General features: G+C 42.5%; 3 protein-coding genes across 3 annotated transcripts; 2 read left to right on the plus strand and 1 right to left on the minus strand.

The window, feature by feature from the left end:
* Positions 1-235: 235 nt before the first annotated feature.
* On the minus strand, positions 236-2450 carry LOC124478157 (T-cell surface glycoprotein CD3 epsilon chain-like). Its single transcript, XM_047036331.1, has 5 exons — positions 2177-2450; positions 1817-1993; positions 1515-1667; positions 1316-1368; positions 236-1035 (listed from the first exon to the last, which is right to left on the minus strand). The coding sequence occupies exons 1-5, from the start codon at positions 2238-2240 to the stop codon at positions 976-978; spliced, it is 507 nt and encodes a 168-aa protein (XP_046892287.1). The 5' UTR covers positions 2241-2450; the 3' UTR covers positions 236-975.
* A 1351-nt stretch (positions 2451-3801) lies between these two features.
* On the plus strand, positions 3802-15441 carry mpzl2b (myelin protein zero-like 2b). The gene is made up of 5 exons (XM_047035367.1): positions 3802-4105; positions 11877-12049; positions 12287-12497; positions 12713-12875; positions 14059-15441. Exons 1-5 carry the CDS (start codon positions 4051-4053, stop codon positions 14213-14215), a joined length of 759 nt encoding a protein of 252 aa, XP_046891323.1. The 5' UTR covers positions 3802-4050; the 3' UTR covers positions 14216-15441.
* Positions 15442-18144: 2703 nt separating this feature from the next.
* On the plus strand, positions 18145-22935 carry LOC124477527 (myelin protein zero-like protein 3). Its single transcript, XM_047035369.1, has 6 exons — positions 18145-18464; positions 19459-19625; positions 21017-21230; positions 21339-21495; positions 21788-21857; positions 22000-22935. The coding sequence occupies exons 1-6, from the start codon at positions 18404-18406 to the stop codon at positions 22069-22071; spliced, it is 741 nt and encodes a 246-aa protein (XP_046891325.1). The 5' UTR covers positions 18145-18403; the 3' UTR covers positions 22072-22935.
* Positions 22936-23142: the final 207 nt, after the last annotated feature.

A 23142-nucleotide genomic window follows, 5' to 3' on the forward strand; every position in this document is an offset into this window, starting at 1 on the left:
TGAGACAGTATGCGTCCACATACAGTGTGGTTTCCGACCTTGACTTAGTTTAGACTTCAAACGGAAAAGCTCAGACGAACAAGCTCTGAGCTTCAGTTTACTCCCACGCACATGAACACACAGAGTTGAAAAACACACCCTCTTAGTTCAGTGAAATGTGAAGCAATGTGACAAGTTCATCAAACAATCCAAAAAGTTCCACAGCATAACTTAGAAACAAAAACATGTGAGACAGTTTGCTTCCAGAACATCTTTATCATCTTCCGAGGCAAAATAAGCATAAAATCATGTTTCCAGTGCACTGATGTAATAGTTTCCCAGTAGCAGAATGGTGAGGCATCTCATTTTTCCACTAAGCTGGTTGCTGCCTCTGACACTGAGTTTCTAATATGAGATAACCAGAGATGTGAATCTACCACTACAGACTTGAGGGTGGAGCTGCGGGTGTAATAGCTTGTATGTGTGCATGTACTCTGTGTGAGAGTGTGTGCATGTACTCTGTGTGAGAGTGTGTGTGCATGTACTCTGTGTGAGTGTGTGTGTGTGTGCATGTACTCTGTGTGAGTGTGTGTGTGTGTTCAAGTACTCTGTGTGAGAGTGTGTGCAGTGTATGCCTGTGGCTAAACATCTTCAGGTGAATAATAAGTTTCCATTATCCACTTTAATCAGATACCAGAAAGCTCATGGCTCATTAAGAACCTAAAAATGCTTCCTTGTGCAGGTTTATGTAAAGGTAAGTAGATAAAAAGACATCGATAAAAAAAGCTAAGTTCATACAACACTTTTAAGGAGCACATGCAGTAGCAACATACCCACTCACATACAGTAAACAAATAAGAAGCTAAACTAAATCACAAAGATCAGTCTTCCTCTTTTCAATTGCAAAGTATGAGATGAGCACAGGTGAGGAGCAGCAGAGCAGAGTGTCTGGGTGCCTGGTGTGGGGTAAGGGGGGGTGAGGGGAGGGTGAGGTGATCAGCCATTCCTCTGAACCCCAGCGTAAATGTCTTTGCTCCGTGTCTGAGGGTTCAGCGTCTGCAGAGAGAAAGAATGACATTTATAGATCCCCCCCATGACAGTGCTGGGCTTGGGGGTTACACTTTTCAACAACTTTACATTTATATGTGAACTAATTGGTTGGTTTAGTTTTGCTGGACTTGAAGTTGTTAGTAAAGTGTCACATAAAAGTTAAAAGTAAACGCTGAAAGTAAAAAGGCAAAGTAAAGAGTCAAAGTTAAGTGTACAGTGTAAAGAGTAAATAATAAAGTGTCAAGTATAGAGAACAGAGATGTTTTAGAGGTGATCTGCTGCCTACCTCGTAGTCGGTTGCAGGCACTGGTGGAGCACGTCCTCCTGAGCGGGGGGGTGCTGTGGAGGGGGAAGAGAACCCCAAGTTAGTCATAGTTCAATACTAACTGGACCAGTGCACTCAAGTCCATGCCTGGATATCAACAGTTGGTGTGACTACTTCTGATCATATGTGGTTGTTGAACCTGCTGTGACAGAGGCCTCACCTTTGGCAGGGACAGATTTGGAAGGCGTCTCCCCACTGGTCTTTTTATGGGCACACAGGTAGATTATCATCATAATCCCTCCAGTCAATAGGAGGTCCATCCCGATTGCCCCAGCAACTAATGTAGAGTCCAGCTCATAGCAGTTCTCACATACTGGGACCAGAATACCAAGAGCAAGGAAAATTATCACATCCGTAAAAAAGATTAAGATTCAAAATAAAAACACTGAGACAAATAGTTTTTTGAATTGATACATGATAATTGTATTGTGTACAATCTGTGACTATTATAATTTTTCTTACCTGTTGCTAGGATGTAAAAATGATATATGTTGACTTGTTCATTTGCTGTCTCGACACAGTAATACTTGTCAAGATCCCTCTCAGAATACGAAGATTGATAATAGGATGTAGACTCGTTGTAAAAATGATTGTCAGGGCACGTCAGAGTGAAAGAGGATCCCCAGAAATCTACTGACGCTGAAATAAATACAAATATTCACACAAACAAAAAATCAGGTTGTCTACAGCAATATCTACAGCAAGTTAAATGTGTTTAATGAAATCAGGTACATTCAAAATAACAATGTAATTGTTTTGCGTACGATCATTTTACTCTCTATGTTATGTATAAATAAAAACATTTCCATTATAAATCTTTACCTCTGCTGTCGGCTGCCTCCGCTGCCACGATGGAGAGCGTAAAAATTAAAATTAGGCCTCTCATTTCAGCTATCTTTGTCCTTCCTTATGTCCTTTTTCTCGTATTAAGATTTTAAATGATGGATTTTTGATGGGAAGACCAAACTCGACAGCATTCACCTTGTTCTCAACTGTCTCTTTCTCTTTGGCTCTCGATTCTCTCTTTCTGTCGTTTTCTTGTTCTCTCTCTCGGTGTGTATGTACATGCATGCTTGGGTGTCACAGATGCACAAACAGAAAAATTATTGACTGTTTGCGCATGTGTCTGCACACACTCATACATACCCCCCCCCCCCCCCCCACACACACACACACACACACACACACACACACACAAACAGGAAGACATGTTAACAAAATTTAAACATGGTTTTGAAAGCTAATCATACCTATTGTATGTAATGTTTTTAGGTGTCATATTGTATTGAAAAGTTATTTGGGGTTATCCTGTTGTATAAGAGAAAGTACAACTGCACATTTTGCTTTGAATACAGGTACTTTTGTTTTTTGTTTTGTATGATTTTTGGAATTCCTAATTCTTCTTGGTCTAAGCACTATGTTATTCTGACCAGCTTAGTATATTTATAACTGAGTAACAACTGAAATGACACCATACTTGATCACACATTATTGTAGTATATCAGACAATGATCTTCATCGAAGGGGTGATTATTTATAAAAGTACAATTGCTCCCTCTGGTGGTTTTAACCAATGTGGATTTGTCAAAATAAAGTCTCATCAACCATAAAATCCTCGTAGCCACTGTTTCATCATTCTCTATGTTTTCACTTGAAAAATGTAGTATTATATTTGAAGATTAAGGTTAGTTTAAATGTTTTTAGTTAATTCAATATTGATGAATGGTAAGTCTTGCTGGACAGACTAGGCTGCATCTGCCCCCCTACCTTAACCTCCCACCCTGCCTCCCCTACCACTAGAACACCAACCCACCATCCCCTGCCCCAGTTTGACCCGCTGCATTCCATAAAAAGTCATCCTAACCCTAACCCTGACTAAAACTGGCAGCACAACTTACTTTACTTTACTTACTGTATCTACATACAGTATACAGATGGGGTTAGGTTATTCTTAGTTTTTTGTTTTTGTTATTCTCAGTGGTTTGCTGAAAAATATTGTTAAATGTTTCAAAGTTGTATTTGTGCTATAAAATACTATTATAATGTAGGAATAGTAGCTCATTAGTAGCTCAATAGTAGCTTATAATAGGTTTAGGTAATTTATTATAAGTTTACATAGAACGCTAGGAAACTGTAAAGGAACAAGACCAAATCATTCTAATGAACCTATACATACGCACTTGTTACAACGTTTTTAGTTGCCTAAAGTACGTCCCTCATTCATGCTTACAAGTTAAGCTCACACGAAAAGTGAATGCACAGTAATAAAACTAGGAATTTGACATGCATAGATGAATGGATATGGTATATCTGACTAATACACGGGGCGTAGAGTGGAAATGTTTGGCAGTTTTACAGGTTGGACAACATTATTTGCCTACCCGCACCTTTGACAAGTGAGAATGGGTCTTCTTCTTAAGACGGTGATATGGAATGGGAGGAATTTCACGTTACCCGGAAAATGGGCGGGCGTCAAAATGCAAGAGACCATTGGCGAGCTGAGACGCGCTCCACGGTCTCCAATTGGGATTTAAACGGGAACAGGGATAGGTAGTTACGGGTATTATGACTGTGATCCTCAAGTCCCGTTCAGAAACGTGTGCGGTGTTTATAATTACTAAAAACGTTATTGAGACTGTATTTGGAGGGTTCTGTAGAGTCTGGCGCTAAATCATATCCAGACATCCAGCCGTTCAATGTGTGTAAAACGGTTTTATTTCTTCGCCGTCCTGTCCGGACTTGCAGCTTCAGGTGAGTGAGAGAGCGGATCCGTGATAACCTGCCTAAGGAATTCATTTAGTCTGCCTACTTTTTGTAACTTTTGTCAACTTTCTGCGGTAAACGCATTCGATATTCACTTTTACAAGTTTATGGATTAAAGTTAAATGCAATATACATTCTCAAAACCCCAACATGTCTATGTTGTAGGCTACTGGATATAATTGACATCAATTATAGTGGTTATGTCGCCTATAACCACATTTTGGTTATAGGCGACATTAACAGTTTGTTATATTTCTCATAATCAAAAACAGAGTTTTTCCCTCTAACTCTGGGAAGACAACTACACGTTGCCCCTGAGCTCATTGCCCCCTTAACCAACCACCCCAACCCCCTCATGTGGAAATTCTACCGGACCTTAGGCTACCCTAAGCTGAAGTGACCCTTGGGCATAATTGAGACAGGTACCCTACGGTCGTTTGATAGATTGGCTTGGCTGGCACCCGCATGGTTACCCCGGTGCATTCCAAATACTATTTGCGACATTACAGTCTATCCGGTAGCCTACTCCTAATGACTTCGCAATAAGTCGTGGCATCATTGTCTCCTGGCTCACGCTACATACTTCTCTTCCTCCTTTTGATTCATGTTCATCCGTGCTTGCGTGTCATTGCTTTGTTGTTAGAGTATGGCTTGACCACCTGCTTCCCCCCTAGGCTTTTTAGGAGGATGTTGCTGATTTAGGGTGACCAGATTTGAGTTAGTGAAAAAGAGGACACTTCGTCGCGTCGATTTGGAAGTGCTACCTAGATTTTTATAGATAACAAAACATTTATAAACGGTGGTTGTCATGATACAATTGCCTACATAATTATTGGTGTGAAGTATTCTCGTAAAATGCAAGGGAGATAATAGTTGCCTCACCAAAGAACATTTATTCCTTACGCACACAGTGGCCTATTTAACCTTGACTTAATCTGCGTGAGTGTCCAATCGTCTAAGTGGATTATTTTCCACATACAAGTCGATCATATTCATAGGTAATGCATTCTTTGACCAGGCTCTGAGCAAATGTTTGCTTCACTGATTATTAGGATCTGACACTAAATAGCTCATCAGGCTTCCTCTCCATATTGTATGGATGTTAGAGTTAGTATAGTAAGAGTCACATTGAGAATAAGAGACTCTTCTGTGCTGGTTAATATAGATGGGTCTGGCGTGATTTCTTAAAGGAAGAAGAGCTAGTACAATCTACAGTATGTGTTCATTGCAGGTGATGTTAAACACTAGGTGTCCAGAAAATGTCATTTTTATCAAAAGAACATCACCATCCGTCCGCCTCCTGTGCCCATGCTGTTGATATCCTCCTCCATCTCCTCAGTCAGAGACTCCCTAGTCTCAAGGATGGTGTACAAAAGCCTGTATCAGACTAGCCAGCTAATAGGGTTGGGTATCGATTGGATTTTTACAATTCCGATGTTGAACTGGTACTTTTAAAATTATTCCGATTCCTAAACAATTCTGATTCCAATTCATGAAAAAATGAAAAATTTAAGTGATCAAAGAAAAGCTCTTTTAGAGTTTTTTTAATATGGACAATTATTTAAATTTAACAATATAATAAAGTTTTAAAGTAGCCTACTTAAATATATAATAAGTAAACCTAAGTCACTTAACACACAACTACAATCATTTAACAATAAATAACAGTTACACTGTTAACAAGTAACAACTAAATAAATGTTGAGTTGGTATGCTAACTAAACCAGCTTCAAACTTAAGCAGTTCTTTTGCAGAAAAAGGACCACATTTGCCTTCTCTGATACGACACCTCTCCTGACTTATGGCATGTCCTGCACAGGAGAAAACTCTCTCAGATGGTGTCGAAGAGGCCCGTACACACAACAGAGGGAAAATATTTTAATCGACACATTAAGTGGAACCGAAATGAGGAACCGAAATTTGCGTTCTAATCCGATCTGATTCCTACCGGTTGCGTAGGAACCGGGTTTCGGTAACCTACCAGCTAACCAGACATAATCTTTCACCCACATCCATCTGACCGACTGTGTGTGTATGTGATACCTCCCCATCTTTTACTGGTCTCTCTCTCTCATTCAGATGATGTACTCAACAATGAAAGCCTTGCTTGAGTAATCCATGTTAATAATTCAAACATGTTCTCACTATGGTTATTAGAAGTTTGGTCTGAAGATGAAGCTTCTATTCTGGCAGCCACCCTGGACTGCACTCACACAGGAGTATGTCGTCATGTACAGACTGTCACAGCAATCCTACCGCTAGTCAGAAATAGGTTACAATAATTACTAGTGTAGAATATTACCCGTGTCTGCACAACATGTCAGAGCATTCCTGACTCCAACCCTGATGTTGCAGAAACCCTTCTATAATGTGTCACTCTTCCAGACTTCAACCGAAGAAGTATTTTAGACATTGTTGCTTTCCTGCTGTATCCAAAATGCAAAAGAAATTAGGAAACATTGTCTAAAACCTAATTTTACCGTTTATTATTGTCTTGTTTTGTCATAACAACAACAATAACATGCTACTTTGGGCTACGTGACTAAAGTCTCTACTGGCTGTCTTGGCTTGTTACTCAACTCGTTACGTCTTGTCTTCCTTCTGAAGTGTTTGCACCCTGTCTGCCGCTCTTTCATTGAGCTGCACATGACCCTGCACGCTGCAGCTTGTCTTGCCAGTCAGGTTTTACTCACTCACCTCAATGCCTACACACTTTAACACATACGCACACCCACAAATATCATTGTTTTCGGTTTTGCTTGGCTTTTATATTCTTGTTGTTGTTGCTATGATAGCATGGATATGTTTTTCCTTGTCACTAACGAGCACATCCCTATCATGGATTCAGTATGTTTGACAAAGGAGAAGTAAGGTTTTTACATGCCTAAGTGTTGACACACCTCGGCCCCCCCGAGGTGTGTCAACACTTAGTGGAAATGCAAGCTTTAAAAGGGACCATTGATGAACCTCCACACAGAGGTGGCACTGAGGTCCCACTCACCACAAACCTCAACTTCACACCAGTTCCTCTCCTGGGACTTCATTGCTTCATTACTCTTAAACACAGTTTTTTTTTTAACAATAGGTGTGGGTCTGAAATTGAAACGGGGATTTTGTTTAGTTTCGCTTCCTTCCCAGCCAAGCCCATGTCTGGTCTGTAGTAGAGTGTGCTCCAGAGTTATCTAAACAGAGAATATGCTGTAAACTGTTATTTATTCCAGAAACTTCTCCTGAGACTTTTTGATTGTGCCACAGCTACTTAAAAACAAGTATTGAAGAAAGCCCATATATAGAGATGTACAAGAGCTGAATAAGGATTGTGGTGAGAACTGTGTGTGTGTGTCAGGACAGGCTAGAAGATTCTGGTACGCAAACGCTTATTCTCCTTATTCCTGAGAACCGACCTGTTTTTTAAAAAGCCAATCTTGCTCATGGACAATAACTTTGATCATCATTTACATTGTGAGTGATAGAGTTAAAGGAGGTATAGGAGAAGAGTGGACAGGATGGAGTGTTGTATTTTGAAGGGGAAGGTGAGACAGTGGTGCAGGATTTGAACCTCAGACTTGGCATTCTTTGATAAATCCTGCATTGAATTCCTCATTGTTTCCAAAATTCTGATAATGCAGTACTGTGTTTGGTTTAGGTAGATTTACCAATGTCATTTGCTTGGCTATGGAGATAGGGCATTGGGTTTTTGGTAGGCCTGACAATATGAGCCATGCTCCACTTGTTAGCAGATTTACTGAAACATACAACACTGTAATCTGGGCAGAGCTTGCAGAGTCAGCTTTGAGACCCGAGGGGTAGTGGACTAGGTTTGATGGATTGAACATTTATCCTCTCTCGCTGTCAACAGGCTACTGGTCTGGACCAATTATGGATGAATTACAGCGAGAAAGAGCGACAGACAGAGAAACAGACAGAGGGAGAGATGGGGGGGAGAGACAGACATACAGTACAGACAGAAAAGCAAGTAGGAGGGGGGCAGATAGAGTAAATTAGGAATTTGTGAGAATGTGTGTGGAGAAATGACTTATGGAACATCTAGACTGCAGTTCACGTAGATTCACTGCTTCAAAGATTAGACTTGAGATATAATAATATTTTTATGACATTACTTATTCTGTATATGTAAATTGAATTTTTTGTTGTTGAAGTTTTAGGATATGGTAGAGCAAACAAGTTGCCAACTGTCCACAATTTGTCTTCATTTTCTTTTGAAGGTTCTAGACTGGTCTTGTATCTATTGGAGTTAGCGTTACTATACCTGACATTAATCTAGAATTGACAACTGTGACTTTGCCATGCTTTTCACAATTGCTGAAGTAGATTAAAAAAAAGAATGGATGGGAAGTGAGATGAATAGAAAAATCTACTTGTATGGAACCCTGAGCAGGGGGTCGCACCGGAGTCTCAGCGTCTGTGAACGCCTCTTTGCACCCCTGCCCCTTCTATGTGAGCCCAACCCCCCTCCTGCCTTGAAAGAGGTTCTGTAAACCCAGCCTGTGCTTGAGAAAACCTCTATGCACAAAAGGAGAAGAGAGAGTCTTTGTAATCTCTGAGTCTTTGTTACAAACTGTAAAACCAGCCAAAATGTTTCCTCCTAGCCTCAGTCTCTGGGAAAGAGTCAGGTTTCCATTCGCCTGTTCAGCGATAGCCTGTTCTGAGATGCCGCCAAGATCTGGAAAACTACTAAATAAACAGTAATGTCCTGATTCCAAAGGGGATAACAGTGCTGAGTCTTATTTTATTTTATTGATCCTGTAATATGCTGCATCGGTCTGTTCAATGAATATTGTAAAATGTTGTTTAGTGTGGTGTAGTAGGCTACAGTATGTTACTGTGCCATAGAGATAGGTATGCTCTCTGGCCTAGTTCACAGTGGTGGCTGTAGCAGCGTGGATGTAATATAGTTCAGCATTGTGGGAAATGAAGGCACTAACCATACAGGAAGCTTAGCCCACTGAAAGCTCCCTGTACTGTTAGATCCTGCATGGCCTGGTGCCAAAATAAATCCCTAGTGAGGCGCCTAGTTCGCTAGCCAGTACACATTAGACCTCAACAATGGATACAATTTACAATCGCCTTGACCACAGTTCAAGATCAGAGGTATAAATAGGAGTTTCCTATAAATATGTTTTCCCAATCTTGTGCCTAATGGCATGTTGAGAAGACAGCATTACATACAAGTTCAAGTAGCAAGTTACATGTTCATGTCTCAACCAAAGAAACCTTTTGGACACAAAGTCTCAGCAATGTGTGTAAAGTTGGACAAAAGCCTTTTTGGTCTTTTAAGTCTGTTTGTACCGCAGTAAAGACAGTAGAAAACTTCATCGTACCAGCTTATGGTTGTTTTCAAATATCCAGAAGAAAATGAAGGGAAAGAAAGACAGGCAGACAGACAGACAGACAGACAGACAGACAGACAGACAGACAGACAGGCAGACAGGCAGACAGACAGACAGACAGACAGGCAGGCAGACAGGCAGACAGGCAGACAGACAGACAGACAGACAGACAGACAGACAGACAGGCAGACAGGCAGGCAGGCAGGCAGGCAGGCAGGCAGACAGGCAGGCAGGCAGGCAGGCAGGCAGACAGACAGGCAGACAGACAGACAGACAGACAGACAGACAGACAGGCAGGCAGGCAGGCAGGCAGGCAGGCAGGCAGGCAGACAGGCGGTTCATCTCTCTCTGCCTCGGCACCTTGTCATCCTCCTTGTATGGATGAACACGTCTTAGAGAAGCCAAGCTCCGGCAATTCCTATGATCTAATGCAATGACATGCATCCTGATGATTAATTAGTGTTTGCTAACGAGCAGCTAAATGGTATTTGTGTGCCCTATATAAAAGCTCTTGCCAAGAGCAGAGATTATTACAGTAATTTAGAACACACTGTAGATCTTTTCCCTATCAACATCCCTCCTTGGTTCAGAAGCTCTAATTAACCATGATTTCGAATCATTAAAAAAATGCATCAAAAGCTGTGTCGGAGGAAAGCATCAGCATGGAGTATTAAAGCAGGATCTTATTTCATCAAATGTGTCTACACGACGAGGGTGTCGATTTTCTTTTCAATAATGACATAAAAGTAATCGGTAGTTAGTTAACAGTTCAACCTATGGAGTACCCTGATATCATTTGAGAAACTCTAATCTCCAACTTCAACGGGGGCATTGTGTGCCCCCACCCCTCCCTCTCCTTTTCTCCACCCCTCTTCGCCAATTCTTGTAGAAAGACGAATATGTTAGGGATGGGTGTGCATGCATTTGCTTTCTACACATGTCCTTTCACACCTCAGACCCAAATAGCAAAGTCTGGTAACTTAGACCTGGCCAGGCCCACATACATGTGCATACACACAAACACCCCCCACACACACACATGCCCAGACTGAGTCCTCTCTCCTGCCAGAGAGCGTCATTAAGCAGGGGACTGATACAGGCAAGTGCTTATCCTATCTCTCTGATGGATATCCTAAGTACTGGCATTTTTCTTCCTCCCTGGACATTTCCTCAGACAGACTCATTGCGCCTGCCCACAAAGGCAAAAAGAGGAAGAGAGAACTATATGGTGTGTCTGTTGCGTGTGAATGTGAGAGAGAGAGAGACAGAGAAAGAGAGAAAGAAGGAAGAGCTCATTTAAAACACATTAAGGTTAGGAGGGACGGCGGGTCAGTGATGAGAGACTGCCCCTGCTCTCTTTAATGTTTGAAGCGACGTCTGGGCCGGAGCCGTGGTGCTCGACGGGGGGCAGGGGGTGGGGGCGGGGGGTGGGGGCCTACAGGAAGCCCTCGTCCAGCTGATAAGCGGGAGGCAGGTTCCTGGAGAACCCCGGCACACAAGCAGCTGTTTTCCCCAGCTCCCTGAGTGAACTCATTAGATCAACAAATCCGCCATCTATATACACAAGCATGAACACACACCTACCCACACGTACCCACTCTCCCTGTACAATATCCCACTGACATTGCACTGAAGCTCCAGATATGCACAACACTGTACTGTATGTGACTACTAGCACTGTGATGTTATTACGCTGGTTCAATGGGCTAATTTGTATGGGGTGTTTGATTGTGGTTGGAGCTAAAAGCAAACGGGGGACTGATCTTAACTTCACCTGGACTGAAAAACGATGCAGAAGCATGTTAAATGACGACAGGCTCTTTTCTTATTGGAGAAAAACATGCGCTATCAGCCGACCCCTGGTGTAATGTTATTATGCAGTGAGACAGGAAAAGCGATTAAGAATGTCTCTTCCTCGGCCTGTGTGTGTAGAACGTCCCATTACAGACTCCATCCAATTCCTCATTATCTTTGAGATGGGCTTGGGATATCTGTAGGCTTCTCATCTTAAAAGATGACTCCATCGCAGACATTTATGTACAATTGGCTGATTCGCCATCCATTCCATAAATCCGAATGACGCCGTAAAACATAGACACAGCTGTTCCCGTGTCTGTAAGGAATAATATTTATTTGGGAGAAATGGCTGTATGTTTTGAGAGAGGCTAGATAGCTTGGGTACCTCCAGTGAACTTCTCTTAATGCAGCTTGAGGAGGAGAAACGATCATTCATCAGCAATATTTGAAAACGATACTTCTTTCCTGTGTGGGCAAGCAGGTCTTGGAGACCACATCCAGTAACATGCATACCCTTTATTATTATCGATCCTTGCTGAATGTTCAAGTGTGCGTCTGAATGTTCCAGTGTGCGTGTTACATCATTGAGCTGAATTCCACCACATCTGCAGGCGTGCTGCGAGTCAACGGAATAAAGGTCTACATGTCATCATCGGATGTCGAGGCAGTGAACGGAACAAACGTGCGGCTCAAGTGCACGTTCACCAGCACCTCGCCCATCAACCCTGCCGCCCTCACCATCTCCTGGAGCTTCAGGTCTCTCCAACCCGGGCGAGAGGAGTCTGTGAGTATGTGTTTGTGCGAGTATGTATGCGTGCGATCTTTGAACCAGCAGTGAATCAGACTGTGTTGGTGAGACAGACTGTACACAGTAGAGCTTCTTGTCATCCTCAGATGGGAGGGGTAATGGGTGTACATTCTGTACTGCTTGTGCCTCATTCTGTAAGCAAATTAGTGTGAGGTGGTTCAACAGGTTTCCCTGTGTGGGAAGGATGTTGACCTTTTTCATCTCCCCTGCCAGGTGTTCTACTACCATGACAAACCTTACCCGCCTCCAGACGGGCGGTTTCGTAAGCGGGTGGATTGGGCGGGGGACATCATGGGGCGCGATGCCTCAATTGTGCTGCGAGAGGTCAAGTTCACCTACAACGGAACTTACGTGTGTCAGGTGAAGAACCCACCGGACGTCCACGGCAATGCAGGGGAGATCCACCTTCATGTTGTGACTACAGGTTGGTCATGCATCTGAACTGGGACTGGGAGTTTTGAGTGAAATGTCCCAATAAGCAAAGTGTTGCGTAATCTACTTCTGGATTCCTAGGTTGACTTTAAAAGATAGTTTGTGGTGAGATCTCTTTCTTAAGATAAAAATTGGTCTGGCTTCATAGATGCTAAAATAGTTCTTGTTGAACAGGGTTTTTGTTGTGGGTCTCCCTTTTTTTGACAGCTTCCTTCTCGGAGATTGCTATCCTGGCTGCATCCATCGGGGGCGCCGTTGTAGTTCTTGTCATCATCCTTATCACCGTGGTTTCTGTGAAGCGCTGCAGGAAAGAAAGGCCGGAGGGCTTAGAGGAGGTGCCCGGAAGAGAGAGAAAAGACCCTACCGTGTGGTAAGACCAAGAGAAAAGAGAGAGAGAGGGAGGTAGAAATATCCATCTCTCTGTCTCCTCTTTCGGGTCGGGTTTATTTGGGACTGGGGCTCTTGGGGTCTTTCTGTGGACACTATACCTCGACTTTTGAACTACAACTGTCCTCTGACCCTTGACCTTGGGGAACATGAACCTGGACATTTATCTGTGCAGCTGTTTTACAGAGTTTCTCACTGATTAAAAGTGCCTTAGAAATACTGTAGATTCTGTAGATACCAAGCTTGTTGAAAACACATTTTATACTTCAAAGCAACAAATCTGTGATCTTTTGTCATATTTTCCTATGTAACCCAAATGGCTTCCGAACACATTTCTTTTTTTGGTAAATACGTATGGAACATTTCAAGTTTGAAAAGCTATGTATCTCAAACAATCATGTATTACTAACCAATTTCAAAATCCAGCATCATGCCAATCTCTGTCAACACTTATCCAACCTGTTGTCTGTCCATGTTGTGCTCTCTTTGTGGGTCAACCACTGATAGATCATTTCACATGTCACATTTCCACCAATCAATAAATATTAATGCTGTTTTGTATGTTAGTTGAGTCTGTATTTCAGACTTCTGTCTGCACTGACAAATTTGGGGCTGAAATGATCTAAACTGCTGTCAATGTTCAAAACAGGACAAAAGGAACATGTTGGATTTTTTTTGTTAGTTTACTTATCATGTTACATTTTCTGTGAAACGTATTCATTCGAAACATTTTGGTAAATAACTCAACTAAAACCATGTTGTACCTTTCCTGTGTGTCTGGGGCTGAAGGTTTGCTTTGCTTCCTGCTCTGCTGGGTTTTCAGATCTTTCTGCACTTGGTACTCTTACTCTAGAAACAGCACTTCATGGGAACAAAAAACAGTCACACCTTGAAATCACTGAAACAAAACTTGCTCAAGACTTTGGAGTCGTCCTCCTTTCTCTCAAATCAAATTGATTTTCCCCAAATTACGCATTTCCGTTTTAACTTCCTTAGGAGACATGGTTCCTTCTGATAGGGCAAAATCCTGTTTACCTTGTACCCATGTCTGCATAGCTGCAACTGTGTGTGTCTGTGTTTGTACATTATTGTGATGCTGTCCATAATGTGTGCATGATTGTTATGTTTCGTGTGTGTGTGTGTCTGTGTGCCTGTGTGTGTCTTAGCAACCCTGCAAGGGCTGCCCATTTGTATATGCCGGAGAAGGAGTATGAGATTGACAGCTCAGATGGTATGATCTCTGACGCCAGCACTAAAGACTCCAGCTCTTCCGAAGACGAGGAAACGGACTCTGATGATGCGGGGGGAGATGACAGTGACTGAGACTGGATGTGACATCGACATATAAATAGGAAGATCCAAAACAGCAAAGCTATAAGACCAGGAGGGTCACAAGAACAGAGCCATTTGAATGTAATACTTTGTCTCGGAAACTTGAAATTAGAAGATTCAGGAAAATGAAGGAAGAATTGAATTTCAAGTTTTCAGAGCAAATTTTATCTAAAAGAATAAGAGTGCAGTTCACGTGAGCTTAGCATTCCATGAAAGAAGGAAACAGTCTAAACAGACTTGATTCTCATTCCTGGCCAATCAGGGCAGTACCGGCCTGCTACCCAGAGCAGAACCAGGAGTATGTGAAGGTCAGATAAATGCTGTCTGACTGACATGAAGGAAGCTGTTCTGAATACAATCAAAGCTAAATTCCACTTCAGGATCTGGGTCACTGACAGGGCTTTAGCATCCATAAGGAGTTAAGTGGAATTCCTGTATTGACAGGCAGGATCGATCCCAACCTAACCAGGATCTAGGGTCTTGAAGATCAATGATGTTGATACTTTGACAATACATTGAAAAGTACATTCATTTCTAAAACTGACAGATTCAAAATCAAGAACTTAACATATCCCTTACCCACAAATCCTTCCTCTAATAGAGATTAGCAATTATAAATGGGCCAATACTACTAAACTGAAGCATTTAATTACAGTTATGCGTCCAGGAGACCACTGCAGGTCCTTTTCAAACTTGGCTCAAATAGTACTTGAGTCTGGAATGTTATGTGGGAGGGTTTTTATATTTTAGAAAGTAACTTATTGCCTATATTGTACAAGGTCAAACAAGAAAATCATTTCATGAATGGCATGCTATACAGTATGCTGCAATCACCAACAGTGAGAACTTTAAAATGGCTTCCATCGTCAGATTGTTTGTGCTATAGTGTACAGTATGCATGAGTCTATCACTGAGAATGAGCTGTCCTCAATGCCATGGCTGTGTGGGAGTCCAGAGTATCTATGCAGTTAGGTCTGAAAACCTTTTGATTGCATTTGTCCTTGAGACCTTTTCTCAAAAAGCATCAAAAGTATTCTACCATACTAACATTGTAACATTTCTTTCCACAGAACTGTCTGTATGGAAACACTGAGTTTATTTTGTGTCAGAGTAGGTTGTTTTAGATATACAAGAAGCATTTCATCCGACTGCTTTAACAATAAAAGTCACAGTTCGTTTTTATAGATTTTATAATGAAATAAAGTTTTATGAACGTTCATGACACTGCCTCTGCTTGAACCTCCAATCTCCTCCACGTCACATCTAGAATTCCATACACTAATCACACAAATGCACACATCATCGGCACACTTAATTTCATCTGTCATCAATTATGTAACAACATTATCTATTATCCATTATCTCTTGTCCATTATGCATCATTATCTATGATGGATTGTCTTAAGCTGTGTTCACAGTTTGTACATCTGCACAAGCAGGACTCGCTCGAAAATGAGATGGTACCTATCAAGGGGTTTTAATCCTCACAATAATTGTTTCAAACAAAAAATTATAATCATGTTCTCACAAGCCCACAGTAGCAAGGTTAGTGTGTTGTTTGTGTTTCTGTGGCCCTGACGCCAATCCAATCCTCTGTAACCTGTGTTTGTGCGGGCTTCTTTGTTGAGTGAGAGCAGTCGTGAGCGTGCATGCCTCATTTTGTGTGTTTGTACGTGAGCGTTGTAAGGGGTGTGTGTGTGTGTGTGGAGGGGGGGGGTGGGAGTGTGTGTCTGTGTATTTGTGTATGCATGAGTTGGCACATGTGCATGCATACCTGAGTGTGTGTATTGATCAAAGTCTAACCCTTTGGTGCAGGTCTAGTTACTGACTGATAGAGAGCAGGGAGAGGGAGAGGACAGACCAGAGGGATAATGCTGTCTAGAGGAAGGGGGTGAGGCAGAGAGTGCTTAATGGTCGATTAATGATTACGTTTTCATCCTTGAGAATGGCTAGTCTGTTAAAGAGGAACCAAATCCTCGTCAAATCTTAGCATCCTCCAGTATCAGCTTGTCATTATCCACTTTACTACAGATTGGCTTGAAGTAATCACATGTAATCCTTAAAAGGTGGAGCAGTGACTCATTTAAAAAAGACTGAATAATCTTAATAATAAATTAATAATGATGATAATAAAACCCTGATGTTTTACAAACTGATTATATTGGTATTTAATATAGATTTTTACTATACAGACCTTTAGTATTGTATGATAAAAACATGGTAAACCATGTTATATGGGAATCAATGGATTTATCGTAGGCTAACCTGCTCCTAAGCCTAGCGGTGTCCTGAGTCATTCATGCAAACCTAGTTGTTTAATTTAAAGACAGTTTATCTCATCTATGTTGGTTATGAAATGGAATTAGAAGAATGTTGGAGCACTTTTCCCTTGGGGCGAAAAATGAAGAGATTCACCCTCTGACACACACACACATTGTAAATGATTGACTTAATCCATCTACTACCTAAACATCACAGGAAGCACACTCACACGTATGTTCCATTCACAACAGCAGAATGATACTACTGTCACACTCACAAACCCACACCCACACAAGAAGGGTGTGTGTGGGTCATTTGCATAGACAAACATTCCACCATGGGAACGTGACACAGCTGTTAAACGTGAGTGCTGGAATTCAGTGACGAGCAGTCTTCGTCATCCTCTGGTGACAACATGTCAATTCTGCCTCACAATAGCAGCAGGGAGGTCAAAGCAGATCATAATTCCATATAGTGCTCTGCTCTAGAGAGAAGACTTCCACTTGATGCTGTTGGTTGAGGCTTTCAGTCTCTGCTTTGAAGATCCAGTAAGATGGACGTGTTCACCTGTCCTCCCATGGTCCTTGTGCGTGTGCAGTGATTATAAACTTGCTATTCTTCACCGTGTTGAAAGGGACCAGGCCACTTTTCATTGCACAGCAGTGAGACTTCACGCACACAGTCTGGCCTGGTCTTTCTAAACCACCTTTATTCGTTTTCATGGTGTTGACATCTGAAGAATTGGGCCCTTGTTTACCAATGCCTCCATGGAGAGGAAGACGATAAGTGAAGGACCATTCAGGATCAGTGGGAAGCTGGAGCTGAAACGCACACTACTGTACCTCAACAGAGGCCTCTCTATGCACCCTCACAATACCATGGACACAATGCAATACAACACAAAGCAGCACTGTGTCACTGCATGCACTTAACCAGGTACCGTAAGAGAGCCAGAGTCTACTGCACTTCCGCTCAGTCACAGCATCTATCTCCTCCTGTCTGCAGCAGAGAGATCGGTCCCGAAAATGCTGGTCTGAGTTAATCTGATTGCTGCAAACAATTATCTTGTCTGCACATAAAACACCCCAGTGGCAAAAAAAAGGGGTTTTCTTAAGTGGACTCTAGTCTCTCTCTCTCTCTTTCTCTCTCTCTCTCTCTCTCTCTCTCTCTCTCTCTCTCTCTCTCTCTCTCTCTCTCTTTAATTCACATTGGCCTGGGATCAAGCAACATGCTGGTAAATAGTGGTGGTACTAGAAAAATAAACATCTTGCCTCATTAACGATAATTACATAGCTAAATGTGTGTTTTGGGACGGGGTTAATGTTGTTGATAGCATCCCAGTCCTACAGGGGTATTTTTACATTAGTGAGGAATACTCAGCATGGACCCAAGGGGTCAGGCTCTGTAAGGGCTCAGGGCAGTGTCACTGTCACAGTGACGAAATACAGCAATAGAAATCTCTAATCTAATGAATGTTACATTTAAAGTCAACAGGATGACAGAAACATATGGTGATAGCGTGAGATAAAGCCACCTGCCGTGAAAAGTATATGTCCATAACCTGCAGCACTGTCACAAGCTACAGACTATAAAAGGAAAACAGTCAGCATGATAAGACGACACCGTCTCTTCCCAAACGAAAATGATTGTTATTTGTTTCATTTCAATACACGATTCTAAACAGTACACATCCAGTCATTTTCTGCATCGTAACCACTTCCTGAAACACCTGTTTGTCAGGTAGCTTGCGCACCAAAGAGGGACTACCCAATTGCCATCGTGCTCTACGAAATGGAACAATTGAATAATCGTTAGAAACATGGACGACGAGTTTTCAAAACGTAGAACACCATTACTTTAATAGCCTTGGACAAAATTAATCGAACAATACACGACAAGTCGTACTTCACACGGAACATGTTCCGACAATATCGGAGTATACTTTTGGACAAATACTTTTTTCTCATAATTTGTTTTGGTAAGTAAGTCTATGATATTGCCTATTTCAAGGCAACCTCGATGCGGGTAGCCTATTTGGCGATACACACACTTGAATTGTATATTTGTTGAATGAAATATTGAGCCCTTTGACGACTGTGGCAAATCCTGTTTAAAACCTTACGTAAGTTACAAAGTCACCGGTTATTGTTGGGTAGTTCCAAACGAAACGCTTGGGGCCTAAATGTCTTCCTCAATAATTCGTCAGGTAAGTCTCCACGTAAATAGACTCCGATCTTTATTCGAAATACAACACTGTTCGTGATTGTCACAATAAACTTGACTGTCAAGTCGAAAATATTAGTGTCAATGTGTTGTGACAGGGTTTTGCTAATCATCTTTCTGTCAATCTTGGCTTGATTACATTTCAGCGTGAACGCCTGGATTGTAAACCCAGTTTCTGTTGGTCAGTCTCGCAGAGCAACATTAGCTAGGCCAATTTAAGATTCAACACGACAGAGACAAATCATGTTTTGGTTTTGGACCAACAGCCATTGTCGCCATTTAAAATATGATGATCGAAGGATCACATGCTTTTTTGAGATTAAGTAAAGAATAGTGTCTAGTTAAATTGCTGCAAATGTGAATCCTTTAATCGGTGCAAAGTGTCATTCTGTCTCTGTCTCTCTTAGTGTTTGTGTGCTAAACAAGAATGTGATGAGTTCATGGAAATAGTTTGCAAATCAAGGTTCTCTCTTACCAGCCTTTATTTGATCTTTTGTCTGTTTAGATTTTGTATAGAAAGCTCTGACAACAATATGGCAATCATTGTGCTTGGGTTTTAAGGTAATTTATTGGTATTCCTCTAGTGGTAGTCAGACTCCCACAAAGTAACTGCAAGTAAAACAGAACCAACGAAGGCCTATTTGTAAACAAAATAATAATAACAACACGTCCCCTCACTTCTCTCTCTCTCTCTCTCTCTCTCTCTCTGTCTCTCTGTCCCTCCCTCCCCTCCCCCCCGACTACCCTAGGCCTGTCCAACGTGTCAGCCATCTTAGTGAGCTCTCCTGTGGAGGTCCACGGTGCCATGGGAGACTCGGTCACCCTGACCTGCACTTTCACCTCCACCAGCAGGGCCACTAGCCGCATGTCTGTTGACTGGGCCTACCGGCCGCAGAGTGGAGGCCCTCCTCAGGCCGTGAGTACACACGCATGCACGGCCATACAGACGACATACACATGTTCATACACGCATGCATACCCACCATAGCACATATGCATAAACACACACACAAACACACACAACCTGTAAAACACTTAAGCTTGACCAGCCTCCTGATGATCAACACACCAGTGTACACAAGTTGAGGTCAACCCCTCATGGACCACTACGATCCCATCAGTGTCCATGTGCACTTTCATGTCTCCCTCTCCATCCCCTGGAGGGCCAACCAAAGCTCTGGGCTATTTAGCATCGGACCCCTCTTCCTCTGTGGTAAATGAGTCTAAAGTCCTCCCAGGCCCTGCGACCCCACATGTCCAGTTTCCTGGCCAAGTTCTCTATAGGGCCAACCGCATAAGTGTCTAATCCAATTTGGACAGCTAAGATCTCCAGAGCCTTTGGTTGGCTGTAACATCCGGTCCTTTAGGAGCGCTCATAGCTAAGTGACGGCTAATGTCCTGTGGCTCCACTAACGGCCTGATAAGGCTGCTTGGTTTAGTCGTTGCGCTAGTAGCCCAGACTTTCTGTGTGTCTGCGTGGAGACTAATGTTGAGAATGTTGGCGTTTGTCATCAGATGTCGAGTGCCATGCCCTTAAACAACAAGCACACACTTGTTCAGTCTTTATCATAGGGGAGTGTTAGCTATCAACAGCCCTAGCCTGGGTTGGGCTACACTAGATACCAGGCATGTATTCACCTGCACCTTTGCTTAGCCTAGGGTTGAGATAGTGGGTGAATGTGTGGGTATTATTTCTCTGCTGCACAATACACAGAGAGACACCAGGGGGCAGAGGGCCCGTTGCTACAATCCAATTTCATTAGCAGATTTATCCGTTTTATTGCTATGATCGTATATCAAAATCTGACCATGAATAAGCATTTGAAAATTCAATCAGAAAAAATCCTTAACAAGCCATGCTTTCAGAGCCAAGAAAAATTAAAACATTTCTACAGTTTGCTGCATGATCATCAATATGGTGAGAATTAATTTCCCGGATTGAATCGGGTGCTGGAATTGATTGACTACAGAGTCCATTGCTTCAATTAAATATCAAGAGCACAGCAGATAGCCATGTACAAGCCAAGGATTCTGGGAGTGTTTAATTCAGTGCGTCAGAATCAAACATGGCCTTAGTCATTCAGAAAGTACACCAGCTCTCATCTCTACTTCTCATTGTCTCCCATCCACTTCACCCACCCCTCATCCACTCATCATCCACTCATCATCCACTCATCATCCACTCATCCTTCATCCCCAGCTTTTCTACTTCTCCCAGCCTCTCCTCGTCTCCCTGTCCTTCTCTCCACGATCATCCTCTCTCCTATCATCCTCCATTTATCATTTCATTCTCTTTCTCTCCCTCAGTTCTTCCACTTTTCCTCGCTCGTCTTCCCCCCCACTGACAGGCAGTTTAAGGGGCGTGTCCAGTGGCAGGGCAGCCCCGCCCGGGGGGACGCCACTATAGTGCTGCTCCATGCCACCCTGAACGACAATGGCACCTACACCTGCTCTGTCAGGAACCCCCCTGATGTCCACGGGTCCCCCACCTCGCACACTGTCCTCACCGTCACCCCCCGGGGTAAGCCTGTTCTGTCGTGTTTGGGAGTTTGTACGAGATACTATCACAGTCTGTGTTTCCATGCGTTTTAGGGTGTTTGTGTGTAATGTCCGGGCTTCCCTCCTCCAGCGGTAGCGGTGAGGTTCTCTGACGTTGCCGTCCTCCTGGCGTTCATCCTACTCCCCTCGGCTGTCATAACCATGGCTCTGATTGGCCGCATGTTCTGTCCCCTTAGGGACAAGAACCAATCACATGCTTACCGTTCACCCATAGAGGTCATGGACGGGTGAGTGGATCTACTCTAACAACCAGTTGGTGGGTCTCCTGGGCCTAATAATCCTAAACAGCAGCTGTACGATATCGAGCAACATGCCCTAGACTCTTAGAGATCATGGTCCTGGAGAACAAAGCGGGAGTTCCACCTGCTCAATGGGGTCACATTTCTAACCTAGAATTCAGGTTCTCGTGTTAATTAAGGAATAGGCATTTGAATTGTGTGAGGAAATTATCAGAAATGTCCCATAAGTTTTGCTTAAAGAACCCCCATATATATTTCTGACTTCTGGTCTTTCCAACAGCGATGAGCACGTCCTCCAACCTACGAAGACCAGGGAGAAGAACGCCAACTGCTGTGACCTATATTGGATGGTACAACATTGCATTTCTGCATTTATAAATAACGTATAAGAACACGTCTGGCAGATCTATTTCATATTCTAAATTTTACATGTGGTCTAGGTCTGAGTGTTTATAAAATATTGATCTTTTGCCCTTTTGTCTGGTGCTCCAGGACGAGGATGAGGAGTACTACATCCAGAAAGAGAGGCCCCGGGAAGAGGGCATGGCTGAGTCTCACTGCTAGACCCCCCTGGTGGCTGATGCTGTCATTACAGCCGCCATCACTGTCCGGCGAAGGGAGGATGTGAATTTGTTCACTTTTAGAGGGGAAAAAAAAACGTTTGAATTCCAGTAACCTCCCTTACTTTAAAAGTATTCACTAAACATCCCTCTCCCTCGCAGACAATAATATGAGATAACAAAACAATTGGATTTGGTAAAGAAAATGTTTGTTCTCCACTCAGATTGACCCCAGTCCAGCTCTCTTAAGCCCCGACAATGTGGATAAGTCATGAGGAGACCAGTGAAACCAACAAGATTCCTGGCTTCAGCTCTGTTGAGGAGGGTGCAAAGCTGAGTATTCATCCAAGAGATAAATCAGATAGCTTAGACACACATACACACATGCATGGCTTGTACATACTGAGCGCTATGCTTTCCTAAGATTCCATGTTTGTTAAACGTGTCACTTTATTCATTTTTTTTTTTTTTTACATGAAGGATAATTGTATGGGTTGTTGTGACTAAATTATTAGCTGGTGTGCTACAGCTGTGAAAAATCTCTGGATGTTTTTGTACAGTTATTATGATGCTTTATTATGAAAACGTATTGGGTGTGGCTCCACTAAATCCTACACCACATTCAAAGTTCCCCGATAGAATGGTTGTGCTTTTATCATTGTTATACAATATAACTACAATAAGGTTCATTATTTCATAACTTAATGTTTGTTATTAAATTGCTATGGGAGGTTGTGCTTCATTAAAAAACTATAGCATTCCTGTTCATAAGAGTGAATTATATTACTGACAGTTTTATTTGCTGAACTACTCGTGGTATTGCGTAAAATGTTGTCCTTAATGTTCAATAAATGTCTCCAAACCATAATACATACAAGGTGAGTTTAATTTGACCTGGAAAAGCTGGTCTGGGAGTCACCATATACTGTAGCTGCTTACACCCAGACAGAACATGTCACATGGTACACACACACAGACTCCCCAGGACAAGGTAATCAAACAGTAATCAGTAAATCCTCTGACTCATCCTGTCCCTCCATGAGCGTCCATATTAGCATTTGTAGCTCGTTTGAAC

This window comes from Hypomesus transpacificus, chromosome 15 (genome assembly GCF_021917145.1).
Source record: "Hypomesus transpacificus isolate Combined female chromosome 15, fHypTra1, whole genome shotgun sequence".
Classification (NCBI taxonomy): domain Eukaryota; kingdom Metazoa; phylum Chordata; class Actinopteri; order Osmeriformes; family Osmeridae; genus Hypomesus; species Hypomesus transpacificus.

Excerpts from the sequence above, each read along its gene's own strand:
- mpzl2b (XM_047035367.1), top strand. The coding sequence starts at position 4,051 with ATGTGTGTAAAACGGTTTTATTTCTTCGCCGTCCTGTCCGGACTTGCA. Across the intron at positions 12,498-12,712 it reads CCTTCATGTTGTGACTACAG|CTTCCTTCTCGGAGATTGCT; the intron begins GTTGGTCATGCA and ends TTTTTTTGACAG. Across the intron at positions 12,876-14,058 it reads AGAAAAGACCCTACCGTGTG|CAACCCTGCAAGGGCTGCCC; the intron begins GTAAGACCAAGA and ends TGTGTGTCTTAG.
- LOC124478157 (XM_047036331.1), bottom strand. The coding sequence starts at position 2,240 with ATGAGAGGCCTAATTTTAATTTTTACGCTCTCCATCGTGGCAGCGGAG. Across the intron at positions 1,994-2,176 it reads GGAGGCAGCCGACAGCAGAG|CGTCAGTAGATTTCTGGGGA; the intron begins GTAAAGATTTAT and ends TATTTATTTCAG. Across the intron at positions 1,369-1,514 it reads CAAATCTGTCCCTGCCAAAG|CACCCCCCCGCTCAGGAGGA; the intron begins GTGAGGCCTCTG and ends CCCCCTCCACAG.
- LOC124477527 (XM_047035369.1), top strand. The coding sequence starts at position 18,404 with ATGTTCCGACAATATCGGAGTATACTTTTGGACAAATACTTTTTTCTC. Across the intron at positions 19,626-21,016 it reads GTGGAGGCCCTCCTCAGGCC|TTCTTCCACTTTTCCTCGCT; the intron begins GTGAGTACACAC and ends TCTCTCCCTCAG. Across the intron at positions 21,496-21,787 it reads CCCATAGAGGTCATGGACGG|CGATGAGCACGTCCTCCAAC; the intron begins GTGAGTGGATCT and ends TCTTTCCAACAG.